This window comes from Hirundo rustica, chromosome 3, assembly GCF_015227805.2.
Source record: "Hirundo rustica isolate bHirRus1 chromosome 3, bHirRus1.pri.v3, whole genome shotgun sequence".
Classification (NCBI taxonomy): Eukaryota; Metazoa; Chordata; class Aves; order Passeriformes; family Hirundinidae; genus Hirundo; species Hirundo rustica.
This window is the reverse complement of record NC_053452.1, coordinates 81,745,540-81,762,883: the sequence shown is the minus strand read 5'-3', so window position 1 is coordinate 81,762,883 and position 17,344 is coordinate 81,745,540. Positions and strand designations below refer to the sequence as shown.

Genomic DNA, 17,344 nt, shown 5'->3' with positions numbered 1-17,344 from the left:
AAAAAAGGGCAAAGTATTCTACTCCTGTGCAATGTCTACACTACGCAATGAAAGTGCATAACAAAGAAAATCAGGGGGGTTTTTTGTATTTCTGTAATGCCTTCTTGAGAATAAACAAGCTCAGCTTGCACTTCCTTAGCATGGCAATTATTATTATATACCACAAAGCAGAGTTTTTATTTGTCTTTATTTATTTGTTTCTATGACTTCAAGTTTTCTGAAAGAGGTCTGAGAATGTGTTTATAGTAATAGACTACATAGTCTAAAAAGTGTAAAAGGCTAATTATGCTTATTCTATGTTAATAATATTACCTATTTCTTTCAACCACCTTTCTGAAAGCTATTTTCCCTGTCATCTAATACACATGACTTCTTTAAAGGCTATGTTCAGGTAATGCCAAGCACAGAATACCCACAAAAACCCTGTGTGACCCAACACTCTCAAAATACTTATTTCTTTGCAGAAATGTGGGGAGGAAGCAGAAGGAGGATATTACAATCATTTTTCTTCCAGTTGTTCAGAGCAAATACACATCACCCTTCTGGGAAGAAATGCTTGCATGGGGATAATTTTTTATGAAGAAATGTGATTTAATAGATTGAATGACATTTCCAACTTTTACAGTATCAAACAAATATCTAAATGTGCACGTTCACATTCACTGTGGTATCTGAGGTGGCTCCAAAAACCATCCCTCACTTCCCAATCAGAATTATGCTGTCAAATGATGTTCCTCTAATGTAAATTGTCATGTACTATCAAAGAATCTCATCTGGGTCCCCTTAGTTAAAAAACTCTTGCTGATATTTTTTCTTGTTACACAAGATAGCTTAGAGCATGTCATCTATATTTCCCCCTAGTCCTCAGTCTCCAAGTTCCACCTTTGTGGGACAAAGATCTTGGTTTGAATAATGTTTTTATTTGCTAGTAGGCTTTAGTAGCTAAAAATATAAATAGATTTATAGATAAGATATATATAAATATCTATATAAATAGATAAATAGATCAGAATGATTATATCATAAGATTTGTTCATATTGGCAGGATCGTGTGTATATTAAAATTTAAAAAATAATAATAATAAAAAAAAAAATAGCAAATGTCTCTACTCACTGCCAATGGACAAAAAAACAAAAACTGTTTCCTAACTCTGTATCATATTGAATCATGTGCTCAAGCAATGCAAAAGCTAATGCAAAAACCATTGCTTCCACTTCAAGAAGCTATGAAAGACAGGCTGACAAAAAAATAAGAATGGCACAAAGGAGAAGTGTTACACTTTGAAACTGCTTATTTACTTAATTGTACATTCCATTGCAACATTCCATGTAATAGATTAAAAAGGTAAGCTAGCAAACACCAGGAAATATCTGAATGTTCATCTATCCTACTATTAGAGTACCTTGTATTTTCATAATTTATTTTTGTGAGCTGCAATAATCAGCAAAAATTAAAAACTGTGATTTACATTAATGAAAATGATGAATTGTAAAATGTATTTTTCACAAGCTTTAGGAGAGCTGCCATCTGATCCCAATTACTTAATGAAAGGACAACCAACTGAACACGGAGAGTGCTGTCAGTAGGGTATTGCAGCACTACTGAACATCCTCCTTCAGGGCTCTGGAGGAAACTCCTCCAGGATTCAGGAAAATGTTTTCTTACACAGAAACCCAGCCAATTTCTTTTTGTTTTCATTTATATCAGAGCTCTGACAGGCAACGATAAACTGAATTCAGCCAAAAATTAGGATCAGATGGTGAACTGAGATTAGTTCTGCAAACTTCTCTCAATCTGACAAAAACAGCAGAAAAAAGTCTCTCCTCATTCTACATCTCTCCCCTATATGATTTAGGAAGCTAGATCGTCTGGACCAAGACATTAGCTACTGTAGTCAGGGGATACTTTTTTGTTGTCAAATTTATTCAGTTTCTCATTCAAATGTTCACAGGACATTGACACGGGGATGGATTTTTGGTCAGGAAACACATGCCCATTACACTGCTTCCCTCCCCCAATTCCCTCAAAAAAGCCAGGAAAGATGTAGAATAACTGTAGCTGTCTGAAAAGTCTCTTCCCTAGAGATGGGAATAATGAGCTCTTGGAAATGTTTAAAGTCTACTAAATAAGAAAAGCATCTAGCAATGATCTGGTAAAACAGTTTTAAAGCCATGAGAATCCACTCAATATCTCCAGCACTATTATTTTTAACTGAAAAACTAGGACTATAGCCAATTTTATACTTCTGGAATTATTATTGTTTTATAAATTTATACATATATACACACATATGCATCTTTTTAAATGTCTGCATTTCCTGGCATTCCATGTAGACAACTAGGGCTTTAAATCTTCACAAAATTCAGCTAAATAATCAAGTCCCCACCCACCTCTAAATATTTGAAGTATAGATGTGTCCAAAATGCTTTCAATTCCTTTCTTTGTTTGAATCTTTTTTTTTTTTTTAAAAAAAAAAAAAAAAAAAAAGGCACATTAATGTTTTGCGAGTTCATAAATATTATATAATTTCTGGGATAACAACTTGGAAGAGTGATAAGAGACTGTCTCTAGGGATTCCTTCATGAACCTCCCAGTTGGGAGCATGGATAGTTCTGTGAAAATAGTTAAAACATTTAAATACAGTGAAGGAAACTCAGCTTATTCAGCCTGAGTCATTTTACAATGGCTGAGACATACAAGCTATTGCACAGCATAAAGAATAATAATCCCCCACAAACAAACACTACAAATAACAGCCCTGGATGTCTATTTGGCAACTTCCAGATGTTGTTTCTAATCTTTCAATCACCAACAAAGGCTAGAAGCATCACAACAGCTATCCTGCACTTGCCACAAGCCCAGAGGTGGGCTCTTAGATGTAGCGCTCAGCAGCTAAACTTTTCCAAGGCTTGACTTGAGTCTCCAGCAAAAATTCTCAAATGCTTCTGAAGTCATGAGCAATAAATGCCATGACCTGAGCTCCAAAGGAATCTCCTCCCTGCAAGGATGAGTGACACCGTGGCTTCCACTCTCTCCTACAAAAATCTCCTCATCAGCTCTCAGCTTTCACAACTAGTCCAAAAAAACCTCTACTGCCTTTTTTGCTGTAGCCTCAAAGTACTTTAAAGAAAGACTTTCTTAATACACCTAAGTGGTTTTAGATGCTGGAATCTTGCATTTTTCCTGATCTTCTTGCAGTGTTTGCTTGGTAGAATTTGAACACAGATCTATTAAGTTTTTCTGTACAGAACAGCCTTACCTTTATGCCAAGGAACAAAAAAATTTTCTCCTAGAAGTACAGGGTATGCCCTATGCAGGACTATCTGGAACATAGCAGCTGTCCAAAAAAGCCAAGTTTTCAAACTGCAGAACCACAAAAAAAGTCACAAAATCCATATTTACTTCCCCACTGAGGTCTCCTCAGCAAATTGTACAATGCAAGTGAAAAATATGTACTTCTTTCAACAGAGCCAAAGCTCACAGAAAATAGAATAGTTCCAGTTGAAAGGGACCTATAGGAATCATCTATTCTAAGTAATCATCTATTCCAAGATTATCTCAGGGCTGACCATAAGTCAAGGCATATTATTAAGGCCATTGCCCAAAAGCCTGTTAAACATCGACGTAATATGCCTCTCTTTCATCCAAGAGATGGCTGGGCAATACAAAAAAGAATGTTGGTACAGAAGTAAGGCTGTGCAAAATTTCATGTTTACCTGGATCCCTCTAAACAGATTAGCTCTGCATGCCACTACTTGACCAGAGCAGATCTGACTGGAACAGACTGAGCAAGCTGTGAAAAAGGGGGCTGCATCCCCAGCATTAAGACCAGATGGTTTGTTACATGGAAAACAGCTGTGATCTGTCAGTGGAAAGGAACAGATCCACATGCAAAAAAGGAAAAAAGACATGTGGAGCAAACCTGACTATCTCAAATACATTCCCATCTATTTACAGTAAAATTCACTCATAATGACAATATGCTTTTGACCGTAAATTTATGTTGCAGGATGAATCAAATAATATATCTCATCTACAAAAATAATCCCCAAGTTTTAACTTTTTATTTTTGTTTAGTAATAGGGTATGTGACTACAAATATTTTGAAAGTCTATATAACAGATTTGGAATTATACCAACAAAATTAATAGTAGTATAGCAGCAGTCCTCAGGACAGCAGGATACGTGGAGAAAGTTGTAAGTCTGTATTCAGCACACAGCCTTTTTTTGGATATTTTGCAAAATTTAAATTATAAACAGATGTTTGTGGAAAGAAATTGTCTCCTCTTTCTTACATACAATGTATTAATCACTCTAAAATAAGACTATAAAGGTAGTATCTTGCTGAGTCCTTTTACTTAGCAATGTTACTAAATACTTAATTTACATCCCATTTGGGACAAAGCTTAAGAAGCAAAATTTGAGATGCTTCAGTGATCTACAAAAACACTTACAAAAACTATTTAAATATTTCTTAATTTTAGTGGGGAGGGTGATAGCAAGGAAGTATTAATGAAGCTGAAAAGCAGCAGTTGTTGCTTATCATCTGTTTATCCCATAATAAGGGAAGGGTGGGAACTGTGGTACGCTATGACAGAACCAAGCAAGGAACCAAGGACGAGGGACATACAGCAGCCAGCCAGAGCATGACAGAGACAGCAGCAGATCATGAAACAAAGTAATGAAATAACCAAACCAATGAATTTAGAAAACCTGACTTAGAACTACAAATCAGCAACCCAGGAGGATATAAAAAAGAGAACAGCTGTGACATAGAAGGATTAGAGATAATTATAGGTGGGAACAAAAATGGCTAAGCACACAGGTAGGACTACGACAAAAAACAAATCTATCCAGAGAGAAGTGGGGTTCATTTTCTCATTTACCAGTGAGGTAGGGTGCTGACCTGTTACGCAAAAAAACATTCAAGACACATCAGTCTTGACCAGACAAGGTTATTGTCTTTAAAAGCTTCTACCGCTGCCCCACTAAGAAAGGAAAAAAAAATCAAGCAGACCACAAATAATTATGTCATGACATTCAAAACCTAACTAAGGTCTATAACCATATTAGGGGGAAAGAAAGTCATTCTGACATCAGCTGGTCTATCAGACTGCTTGAATCCTCAAGTTCTGGCAAATTACTTTTTAACTCTGGTTTTGGTTTGGGTTTGGGGAGCATTTTTTAGATGCCTTCACTATTCTTTATCCACTGGGATAGAAGTTGCAGTACTTTAGTGATGGTGTAGTTCCCTCGCTCATCATGGTCCTTGCAGCCAAGAACCTCAGTTTAGAGCACAAAAGATATAATGTCTCACACAGCACACGCAAGAGGGAAGCATACAAAAAGGAGATACCAGAATAAGAGGACCATCTCTTATTACATCCTCTTTCTGATGATACAGCAGTCATGCCTGCATTAAGAGTTTCAAGCTCACAGCTCTGAGCAGCAGAACACTGGACTTACTGACTAATAGCTAAGTAAGAAAAAGCAAACATTAACCTTATTAAAAATGAAGGAACTCAGTTTCCTGTAAATGTGACATTTAAGCAGTCTTCAACCACAGGCACAGTCTGAATCAGTGTCAGGCGCAAGTGCAAGTGCAGTGCAAGTGAAGAGTGTCCCTAGCACAGACAGTAGTTAAGTCTATAATTACTATAAACTGCATAACATTCCACAATGATAAAAGCAATCTAAGCCAGGTCTATTATGGTACCATCAGTGCTGCTCAGAACTTCAAAATTCGCTCATAGCACCCTCTTGCTTAATGACTGACAGATTAGTAGCACACTAGCAATTGTTTTCCTGTATCCTACTTCTACCAAAAGTTAGTCCCTTCTATTTTAAAAGCACTGTACTACCAAAAATGGAGCAAAATTCAAAAATTTTCTTTTCTAATGAAAATAACTACAATCAAAATGGAACTTTTCCATTCTAGCCATACTTATCTAAAGGAGGTTCCTACTATTGTTTGTACTATACATCCGTATTTGACTTCTAAAACTGAACACAGAAGTGGACTTAGATGCCTTTTTTAAAAAATGCTTTTTTCTTTGTGAAGAAGCAGAATTTAGCCCTGGCCATTTCTCTTAGAATGATTCAATTGCTTCCAAGTCACTTCTGTAACCCACTTTATGTCAGTGCAGTTCAATTACATACCTTAAACCCCACTGAAACACCTATGTGCAAAACAATAATTTCAAATGCTCAGGCACAGAACATTACTTAAAACCTCCATCAGCAATATTGCTGTGTTTATCAGCCAAAAAAGTTACTTAGGTGAATTTTCCCATTTTTCCAATCACAGCACAATTTCTAACACAGAAAGAAGGCAACAAAATGAAATTAAATGAAATTTGAAAACTGTGGCAGTATTTATTCAAGCTAAAACTAGTTTAGTGGTTTTCTTTGGAGCACAAACTATGTTCTTTGTCAAAAATTTGTTTGTCCCACCTTTTATTAAGTGGTTCTTTGACAATACCTCTGCTCTGTGAGCCAAAACTGCTGCCAACAAGACCCAACTGAGAAAACACTAAAGCTCTGTTCACCTCTTCAACTGTTTATATTCATATTAGCTCCTTGTTCTTGACCATCTGACCTCCTGCTCCCAAAGCACAGCACAAAAATTTGGTTTAGCACCTTATTCTGTCCTGCATCCCTAGAGTTGTATGAAACAGCCACTTCCTTGTCTTCTGAAAACTCCTAAAATTTGCTCCATAACATAGTTTTATAGCAAGAAGTGCAGTTACAAAATATCAGAATTATGGAGTTTTTAATACAACCAAAACCCAGAGAAGCAGAACGATGGCTACCAGACATCATCAAAGCAGCTCTGCCTGTAGACCTTAAAGGAGAAGGCATCTGGGACAAAAGCACAGCAGTGCCAGCTCTTACGTCCAGAGATCAATTCTTAGAAGCTGCCTGCCCAGTTGGAGGCGTCTGTTAATGCAATAGAGCAGCACAGCTGCTAGAGACTGAGTATTTCAGGTAAAATGCCAGTTAAAAGTGCACAGTGGATTCTATACACCATGATCTCCTCATTGATACTGGATTTTTTGCCAAGAAGTCACTTAAGCGTCTTTAGGCTATGGGCCTGCAGCATTTGAAGGTGTTGCTGTGATTAAGTGAGGATGTGCAGCTGAATTTGACATCAGGATCATACCCAGTACTCTTCACATATATTATTTCAAAAATGGCCACCATGCATTTTAGTTAACAGCTACAGATGAGCAGCTGGTTCCCATTTTGAAATCTGATTTGGAAAATATACAAAACCAGCTGCACTCAGTTCTCTTATCCTGAAAATATCATTCTTTAAAAGTATTTTCCATATATAATTTACAGCTGGCAAAGAAAAGAAAACAAGTCCTTAGACTGTGCTGTCTGGCTTAAACTCAAAAATCACTTATTTTTTACAAATTTAGAATAATTAACAAATTTAACAAAGCCTTTCTTCTTTGTATCTGTTATGGCATTCTTAAATCAGCTTGTATAAATGTGTAGGATGAATTATTTAACTAACTCTTTTCCCAGTATAAATTCAGTAGAATCACTGTTGTCCCACAGCTGAAGAAATGCAGTATTCCAGAAGTCAAATATGTGCTCACATTACAATTAATTTTTCCAAAGAAAAGACTGCAATCAAAGATTTTAATAAAAACTTGATACTGTAAAAAGATTTCAATGTCTGGATCATTATATCCTGCCAGAGAAATGGAGTCCATATATTTTCAGATGACTCCAGGGCTGCCAAATGCAAAACCTCTAACAAGACAGGCTTTCTATTTTGCAGCTAAATTAATTAATTTAAAAGGCTTAATTAATTAATTCATTTTAATGGTGCAGAACCAAAGCATATGTAAGAAAGTAAACAAATATTATTGCTAAATTTGGAGATTCTCATAGTTGGTTAAAGCATGAGAGATGAGATCACTGTGAGTATTGTAAGATTCCAGAAAATTGAACAAGTGTTCTCTGTTCCTACATATGGCACCACAAACACAGATGACATCTAGGCAAAAAAGAAGCTGATTAAACATTTTCAAAGCATATACACTACCTGAAATTAACACTAGTTAAATTCTTTGTGGCAGGTTATGGATTTTTTCCCTTAATTTTTTCTCTTCAGATTTGAAGACTCTTCTATTACTAGTAATTATCACAACAACATTTCAGTTTATCTAACAGACACAAATAAGCTTGCTCCTATTCATACATTCTGTTGAAGGTAAAATAATTCTTGTACGTTTTCTAGATCAGAGCTCAATCCCAGGAAAGAGCAAAGATCCCAAATATCTGTTCCACTAAAGTCTTTTAAAATAAGGAGAAAGAAAAGAAAATAAAGAAATTTACTCATAGCAGTAGAAATTAATCACAAAGCAATTATAATCAAATTAAATTTATATACCCTTTAACTAAGTATTTCAGAAATATCTTCTATCCTTCTGTGATTCTAGAAAGGAGGCTTTACTTTTTCTAGCAGTACTTAACTCCATTTTTATTCAATTCTGCATAGTTCATTTTGAACAATTCCTGCCAGCCATCTCTTTCCAGTAGCCATTTAAGCTTACTACAGATCAGCAAGTACATGAACAATTAACTTTGATGATAAACTCCACCAAATTCTGAAATGTAGTTCACTAATTATTCTCTCACTGTTTCAAAAGTATAATGTTTGAAATGGAAACCAACTTTCTGGTTTTGTAGGAAGTTAGATCCCATCTTTAAAAAGAGAAATATCAGTGGCATGGTGCCAGAGATAAAATAGTAAGGACTTTTCTTCTGCAGGAGCCCATGCAGGGAGAGCAGTAGAAATTCTTCCCACCACATAACTAGGAAGATCTAAAAAATAAGGGATTAAGAAAAAAGGATCTTCAAATCATTCATACTCCAGTCTAGTTTTCAAAATGTGTTCCTTTTTTTCTCTCATATACACCTCCATTTATATAAAGATGACCTACCAGATCACTATTATTTGTTTCTGGGAATACAATCAGCATCCTTTGGAACTCCAAAAATCTAGTTATTAAAAGAAATTCACTTACAGAACTGCAAAGAATTTTTATGATTTTGCAATTAAACAAACATATTAGCTACACAGATAACATGATTTATTCACAAGCTGTCAGCACTGGCATCACTGCTGAGTGTCCGTGAAGTGTCAGTTAACTGCACTTACATATGGTAGCGGGCTTGAAGTGTCATATTGCATTTTTCAGCCATGGGTAATATTTTTTACAGTGGTTTATAAACACCAGTGATTGCTAATGCAAAAATAAGATGTGCATCTGGAATTTCCAAAAAGGGTAAAAAATTCTGCAGATACCAAATACTGTCTCCTTACCTCTAGATTAAAGAAAACAACAATGAACCAGTGAAATGAATCAATTGTGTGATCTTGCAATTAAGAGCATCAGTCTTTAGCTCCCTTCAATTAAGCAAGCTCTCGGTTTGCTTTATTGGCATGAAATTGGTATAGAGAGACTGCAGGGATAGAAGGAGACAGGCAGTTCCCAGCATTCAACTGATCATGTACACAACTCCAGAATTCAGTTTCGGAATGCTTTTGAATCCCAGTCCCAAAACCCCGGCAAAGAGTTCATCTGACAAGGCTTGCACAGCTGAGAGCCTAACAAGGCCATAACCTCAGTATACAGTTAAATACTTGCATTTTACAAGTCAGCATTTAAATCCACAGTTAAGCACCAAAAGAGAAGTATCCTGATTTTCAGAAGTGCTGTTTGTCCACACTTCAGTACACTTCATGGCTAGGCAAGGACATATGGAATACTACTAGGATTGCAGGATGGCCAGGGAAGCCACTGAAGTTTCCATTGCAATTTTCCTAGGAAGACTGAAAAAAAATTTGTTGAGTCTAGAAAATGCCCTGTCTTGCAACAATCTGAAGGAGCATTGGTAATTAAATTCTGGGAATATGCTCATTTGCCTCATCTGAGACTACAGCTCTTTGGCTAATGTCACTGTCAATTTTTAATACAGTGATGACAACACTTTAAAAAAAGAAAGATGCTTGGGTATGAAAAGCTCTAAACTTCAGTTCTAGGATATCCTCTGAAGATCCATGGCAATGGATCTATTCTCTCATGAGAGATTTTATTTAAAAGGGATACAACTACGATGAAAAACAGTATTAAAAATGAAGTTATATTTGCAACTACCTGACATACAAAACAGTGAGCCATGATGATTCGTTGCTAAATCCGCCAGTGGCAAAACAAGTCAGTAACAACTTGAATAGGTTTTGTCAGTGATATTTATTAATGGTTTACTATTTGTAGGCAACCAGGCAGCAGAGGCAGCCATGGGTATGGGCTGATCCACTGCCATGGAGCAGGAATCCCAGCAGCAGCAGTTTGGGTGGGATACTCTGAATAAAGCACAGCAGCGTTTCTCTCTGGTAGAGGTAAAGAATCAAAGAGAGAGGAAGAACTGAGGTACTCAAATCCAATTAGCCAGACCATCAGTGACTAAAAGTTTTCCTGAGAGCTGAAATATAGGTAGAAATACTTCTAGTGGGAAAGACACAGAGCTGGAATAAAAGGGAGAGATAAGTTACTGCATTCTGATGTGAACTGAAGCCAAACTTTTGATATTTTACTTTACTAGAGTTTCCAAAGGGGGAAAAAAAAAAAAGGGGGGGGAAATAAGAAACTGCTGCTTTTGACAGCCTGGAAAACTGCTGTGCTTCCGTAAGAACAATATAAACCTTGTTAAAATACTACACTCACACAAATTATTCAAATAAATCAACACTCACTCCATTTACAATACAGTGCACCAGCTAACTTCTGTTGGGAATGCTGCCCACCATTTGCTGGAGCTATAAAAGATGAAGGAAAGTAACTGAGATTATCCAGGCCTTTTCCATTTGAAAAATCCCTTTCTAAAATAGTTTGGAGGAGAAAAGACTAAGAACAGCATGTCCTTCACTTGTTGAGTTTTGAATGGCTGCAGCAAGTCTGGGACATAATTGAGCATTATTAGAACACTAATACATCCAATCTGAGCTCCAGATTCAGTTTTGGTACAAGAGGCGTATCAAAAATACTAAAATACTCCCCCACTTTCTCTATTTTATCTCAAAACCCGAAACAATAGCCTTCCCTCTCAGTACTGTGCTTGAGGATTTTGTTCTTTTTTGTTTTCTTTAAAGGATGAATGAGGTTGTATTTCTTCAAGACTCCTCTGCTGACCTTTGCTAAGAATTTCTCTAAGGTCTTGCATCATAAACACTAGTAAGTATCTCTCTGCAAATAAACTTGATGCGATTAGGTTCTGTCTATCCTGCTGTGATTTTGTTTCACTGGCAGACTCATTTTTCCTCATACTACTTACTGTGTCCAAAAAGCCTGTAGAGCATATATCTGTAACACTTCCAGCAATCAGATACAATTTAACCACCAAATGACCCAACAAGAAAGGGAAGAAGAAGGATTCAAGGCGCTAAAGAACAAAATCAACCAACCAAAAAAAAAAAAAAAAAATTGCTTGCCTACATTCTTCTTTCTGTGATGTATTTATAAGAATATTAACACTAGGAGTGAATTAATTAACCTACTCCCCCTTATGTAACAGAACACACAGAAGCAGATGTCTTCTTCCTCTGTGTTAAGAGTTCCCTGGATCTGGCAACTGAAAGAGTGCTAAATGTGCACACAAGCATCCCATCTCAAGAAACACAGTACAGTTAGTACAGTACAGACAATTCCAAGCAGGGTACCCCACTAAGCACTACAGCCTGGGGAAGGGTTCAGGGTTCCTTAACAACCTTCCTGGAGATGGCATCATCTATTGACAATTTAAAAGTTGCAAGTGGAATCAGTTACAAGTCATGGTCAAACACAAAATTTGAAGATTCTCCTCAGGCAAACCATCATAGCTGCTTGAACTATTATAACAAAATAAACCCTGATTATGAAATTGTTTCAGTTTTCCTCATTTGCAGCACTGTCCATTATCCAAAGAAACAGTTCCTTGTTTAAAACCACAATGTTGTTGTTGTTGTTGTTTTAGTCTAAGAGCCTTCTTTAATAGTCAAACAAGCTAAGGAGCCTTCTGAATTGCCTTATCTTGTGATTATAAAGAAGTCCACCTGGGAGTCTAGATGGGCAAGGAAGTCTGGACACAGATAGTTTCAGGAAGAATGCAAACCCATCAGTGACTGGAAATGAATCTCAGATGTAAGCACAGGAAGGAACGGAGGGTACGTTCAAAAAGCAATTGCAGCTGTAGTCAAGGCAGCCTACAGGCTACTGTCAAAGGTCTCACCTTGCTCATCTCCTGCTGTCCACAGTGAGAAGGTAATATTCACTGCATGGTGGAAGGAGCAGGTAGTCTTGGAGTTGAAAAATTGCTCCAAAGGGCCTAAGTTCCAATGAGGGAAAAAATCTCCAGAGAGAAAGACCTTCACTAAGTCTGCCATTGGAGGGAGTTGTTGCAGCAGCATTTCTTCCTGCACACTTTCTGACAGCCACTTTAGCTCGATCAATATGGGGACATATAGATACAATATAAGTCTTGGTCTTGCACCCCTACAGTGCAAAAGAGGACAGAGGCACCAATGCTCTCACAACCTGTGCTTGGACATACTGTCAAAATGACTGTGTGGTCCAACCACTCTCTTAATGATGCACAGCTATATGCACCTTATAAGTTGACTTCTTGCCAGTACATTCTCTTACCAAAAAGTAAGGGCTATATGGATTAATTAATTTAGTCACAAATTGAACTATATTCTAATGTAATCTACTAAATGAAAACATCTATTAAAATATTTTTCTAGTTTTGATGTTGTGGATATAGCGCTTTTACAGTTGTTCTCAAAGTTAGCTAAACCATATTTACCACAAAACACTGCTTTAAAGTGGTACATGAAGTGAAATGAAATACTGCTACCATCTGTGAATAATGTAATCAGGCAAATGAGGAATAATGACTACATCATGGTAATTTAGGATGGAACAAAGTGAATTACAATTGTCAGCAGCTTGGTTTATAGCTCACAAACTTGAGAAAAGCACAGCTTATGGGAAGAGTGGGGAAGGATTTAATCAAAATATCATTACAGAAGAGAACGTAAACGACACATGGCATTACTTTTCAAGGGTCCACCACTATTATTTGTGTCTTGAAGTGTAACTAAAAACTTACTATCACACAAACAGAGAAAAATAATTTCAGTGATACAGGATTGCTCATACGCATCACAAATCCACGGGGTTTAGCTCATAACAGAGTAATAATTCCATCCAATGCTTTGGGGTTGTGGTAGTTAGGCAAGGAAATAATCTATGGAAATTCCAACAGATTCTTTCCATTTTCTAAGTTTCCTATCTGTTCATAGGCCAGAGGTGCAAGTCAGTATTTTCCCTGCCCAGTATAATGACTTCTATTGGGGATGAGCTGCAGCAGAAACCAAGCTGGTAAGATGTTGTTCTTCCCTACTCTGACATTCTTTTGAGAGGTTCAGGGTGGAGTTATCTTTACCAGATTTGTGAAAATGAAATATCCTTTGAAATAGGGGAAAAAAAAATCCATACTCTTTAAATCTACTTCTTGTATTAGACAAGGAAATTCACATCCTTGTTATTGAAAAGATGTTTTTTTCCTCTCCTTTCATTTCTTGTTCCATCTCTATTCTATGTATTTACCCCTCAAGCATTTCCATAATCTTTTCACTGTTGTACATTGATACCTCTTGGCCACTGGTATATTTCTCTTTGCATCATCACAGTAAAGCAGAGAAGAAACAGGAACTCGAAATAAAAACAGTTATTTTCTCTGGTTACACAGGAAGCTTTGGTGGATCAATCCCAGCTACCAAAGTGTTATTTAGCAATCCCTCCTCTCAATGTTTCCTCTGTAAACATAGATATTTAAGAACAACTTGTCATTTGGAAAAATTTACTTGTCTGTATAAAATGTTTTATGACCCATTTCTCCACAGGACAGAAACTTAACAAACGTTTCTGAATTCCAGTTGGTATTATGTTCTTCACTGATGAAGACAACCGTCTATTTTTTTCTCCTGTCATAAAATATTCCTTCCACTTGGAATATTCCTGTTCCTCAAAATTACTGCACTGACACAAAAGCAAGAACCACCTGGTAATGCCCAGAGAAATTACAGGATCTGCCCTCGGAGAGGGTAGCTGCTGGCACTGGTAATAAATAAATAAATAGATAATTGTATACATATGTAAATAAATAAAAGCTGTTCACTGGATTTTTGTCACCAGAAATCAAGATCCTTTCCACATGTTTCTGCCTTCCCTCATCTGGGAAAAATCATAATGTACTAGTTCCATTCTGCCATGATAGCACTCTGGATACTGTACCAAAATCTTTTAGTAGGGATTAGTTTAATTTTTGGGTTTGTTGGTTCGGTTTGGGTTTTTTTCTTTTAATCCTGACTCTTTCATAAATAATTTTGTTTCATAAAAAGAATGTTTTTGAGGTGAATATCAGTGGAGGCTGAGAAAAGGAAAGTATTGCAGTTGGTGAAACGATAACTTTTTATAAAGCATTTTCTTTATTATCATGCCATTCGCTGTATAAAGATGACATTTCAACATGAAACACTACAAATTATGCTGCATCAACTTATAAAAATCTAGATTTTCAAAATTTAACAATCAATCAAGATGACATCTAGGGAAGTTTCCTGGAAGCCAATAAAAAGCCTGTACAGAGTGCACTGCCCTGTACTGCTGCCCCCTCCTTATTGCTCCCAGGCAATGCTTCTAAAGCCTGGTTCTCACTTTTGTTAGCATTTGGCCTCTCTAGAGAATTATGAAGGTGAAAAACATCTAAAATAGGTATTTCACATAGCTTTCCGACTTGAAAATAACTGCCATCAGCCTGCCTTTCATTTAGACTTATTAAAAATACGACAGCCTCGTGCTTTACAATGTTCATGATTACGGATATCTTGGAGATGTGTTGAAAACACCATGACAGCAGATTTCACCAGAATTTATCCCATTCCCGGAACTGATTAGGCAGTGCTAAATAAGAAAGCTTCTTTTGGAGCACCACAGTAATAACTAGCAATAAATATGATTAACATAAAATGTAACAGACCAAACTTGCATCTAAGGTTAGCAAAGCAATACTTGCTCAGTGAAACAGCCAGCAGAAGGCCAAGAAAAGTGAAAAAAGGAAAAACATAATAGAAACTTCCATAAGGAAAAAATAACTATCATGTAACCAAAGTATACAATTACCTAGATTATCACAATAACGGGAATCATGACCTGCATGTTTAACAGTCAGACCTGTTATGCCAGAATCAGCGGCAGGTGCTGAGTCTGCCAGCAGCACATTAAACACAAATGTAAAATTACTGAGCAATTGGACTTGATTTTGATTTAACTACATCACTTTTCACATCACCTTAGTAAATGGGTGTCATAACGAATGTAGATGTCACACTACAGGCAAAACAATTCACAAGTAAACCACGTAAAGTTGGAATTAAAATTTTTAAATGCTCCACTTCAAACATGAACTTCAACCACTGCTGACCATGACAGATTTAGCTGAGAACAAAGTGATCTTTCAGAAGGTCAAGCAAACACAAATTGCTCAAAATTACAGAGCTTTAAAGTAAAAAGTAAAATTGCTCAAAATTACAGAGCTTTAAGTAAAAAGTGCACGTCAACCAAACCTTTAAACATTATTGAGATAATCTTCCGCTTGACTCTGATTATCTCCTTAAGTATGAAGAACAGTGGTTCATTTTAAAGAAGGAGCGAGTTAGAGATTTTTGTTAGAGATTCTCAAAACACAGACCACAGAACAATTTCTAATGCTGTGAACATTCTTTTAGGAGGTGACTCTATTAGGAAGGTTCATCAATGTTATCCGCAAGGGAATCTTCAACAGAGTAGGAAACATACAACAGGATAGAGTCAAACCAGCAACTTCCATAGGAAGATTATGAACAAGGGAGTGGCAGTGGGGATGATGGGGAAGAGTATAGTACATGAAGGAATATGTTGTTTCAGGCACAGAAATTAATACTACCTGCTGGGCCAAGTTTCTTTTGCACAGCAACCAAAGCAGAAAGAACAGAAGTTGTGTATGTCCAGGTAAGGTCTCAAATGCAGACGGGGCACAAGGCAAGACTGAGGAGCTGGAAAGTACTTCCAGGTTCCATAGCTCAGCCTCATCTTTGGGAGGCAGATGCAGAAAACACATTCCTCTGTGGATCCTGGCAGTTGAGCTATTTTAGATATACACATTGAATGCAGAGCTAGAACTCCAAATATTATAACAAACAAGGAAAATACGAGCAAATGTGTTATCTGATATGCAAGGAGAACTATTTTATGCATCATAGTCTAATAATAAATTTAACTACTTTCTGTATAGGAAAAGAGAAGCAGTGAAAGAGTTGGCTTGGTGTAGGTCCATGCCATGACATTTAAAATCAAAACACTTCATTGTTTTAAGCTTAGTCCTGTCATGGGTTTGGCGGGGGCAGTGGCAGGGGTTGCCAAGTATGATAGCTTCTTTTAGGCTGCTGACATCTCATGTATGAAATCACAGAGACAGAGAAGATCATGTAAGCACAGCACTAGGCACAGAAAATTATCAGGCAAATATTTAACAAACTAAATCTTGAAAAAGAAGTTTGAAAAACTATTTATATTCTGATGAATTTTACTGCTCATATAAAACTGCAGTATTGAAGGTAAATAGTTAAGGCAGTTACAAACTCATAAAATACTATGCTCAAAATAAAAATGATCTGGAACCTAAAAACTCTGTCTTCTTTTCATAGGCTACTGACCTTTATTTCTCTCAAGATGAAGTTCACAGTGGAATTCACCCCCAGTAGCACAGATATATCACTTACCTTGCAGTCACAGCTTCCATGAATTCATCAAGAAGATCATCGTAGGCTTGACCTCGAATTCTCTTGTGCCTCAGCCCAATATACAAAGGATCTTTCAGCAACACCTGTTGAAAAAAAAAAAAGTTTGAACTATTACATGAGCAAGTTATAATACTACACTCTTAGTTAATAAGGCACAAAAATACAGTGTTTGAGGATTAACCCAAGCATATGAAGTACATATCAATTTATCCACCCCTACATTAAGACCAACGAAACATAAAGAGATTAAAGACACATCCTTTTGTATCAAGGGAAAGGGATACCCTAGTCTCAAAGCAAGTGTATAGTTTCCACGTGAAAAAGTGAAGTTTACTCTGGGATGTCATGTTTCAAAATTATCTTTTAAAGCTTTCGTTAGTAATTTTCTATTTTTCTTTTATATCCTGAAAGTGCTCTGATATTTTCCTTAATTTTATCAT

At 36.6% G+C, this 17,344-nt stretch overlaps 1 protein-coding gene across 2 annotated transcripts in view; it reads right to left on the bottom strand.

Moving 5' to 3' along the window:
* ME1 (malic enzyme 1) overlaps positions 1-17,344 on the bottom strand; it is a 160,624-nt gene that overhangs the window by 54,432 nt on the left and 88,848 nt on the right. For both annotated transcript variants that reach the window (XM_040058897.2, XM_040058896.2), the window contains exon 6: positions 16,884-16,987. In XM_040058897.2, coding sequence (XP_039914831.1) covers positions 16,884-16,987 — 104 coding nt within the window. The remainder of the gene's footprint in view (positions 1-16,883; positions 16,988-17,344) is intronic.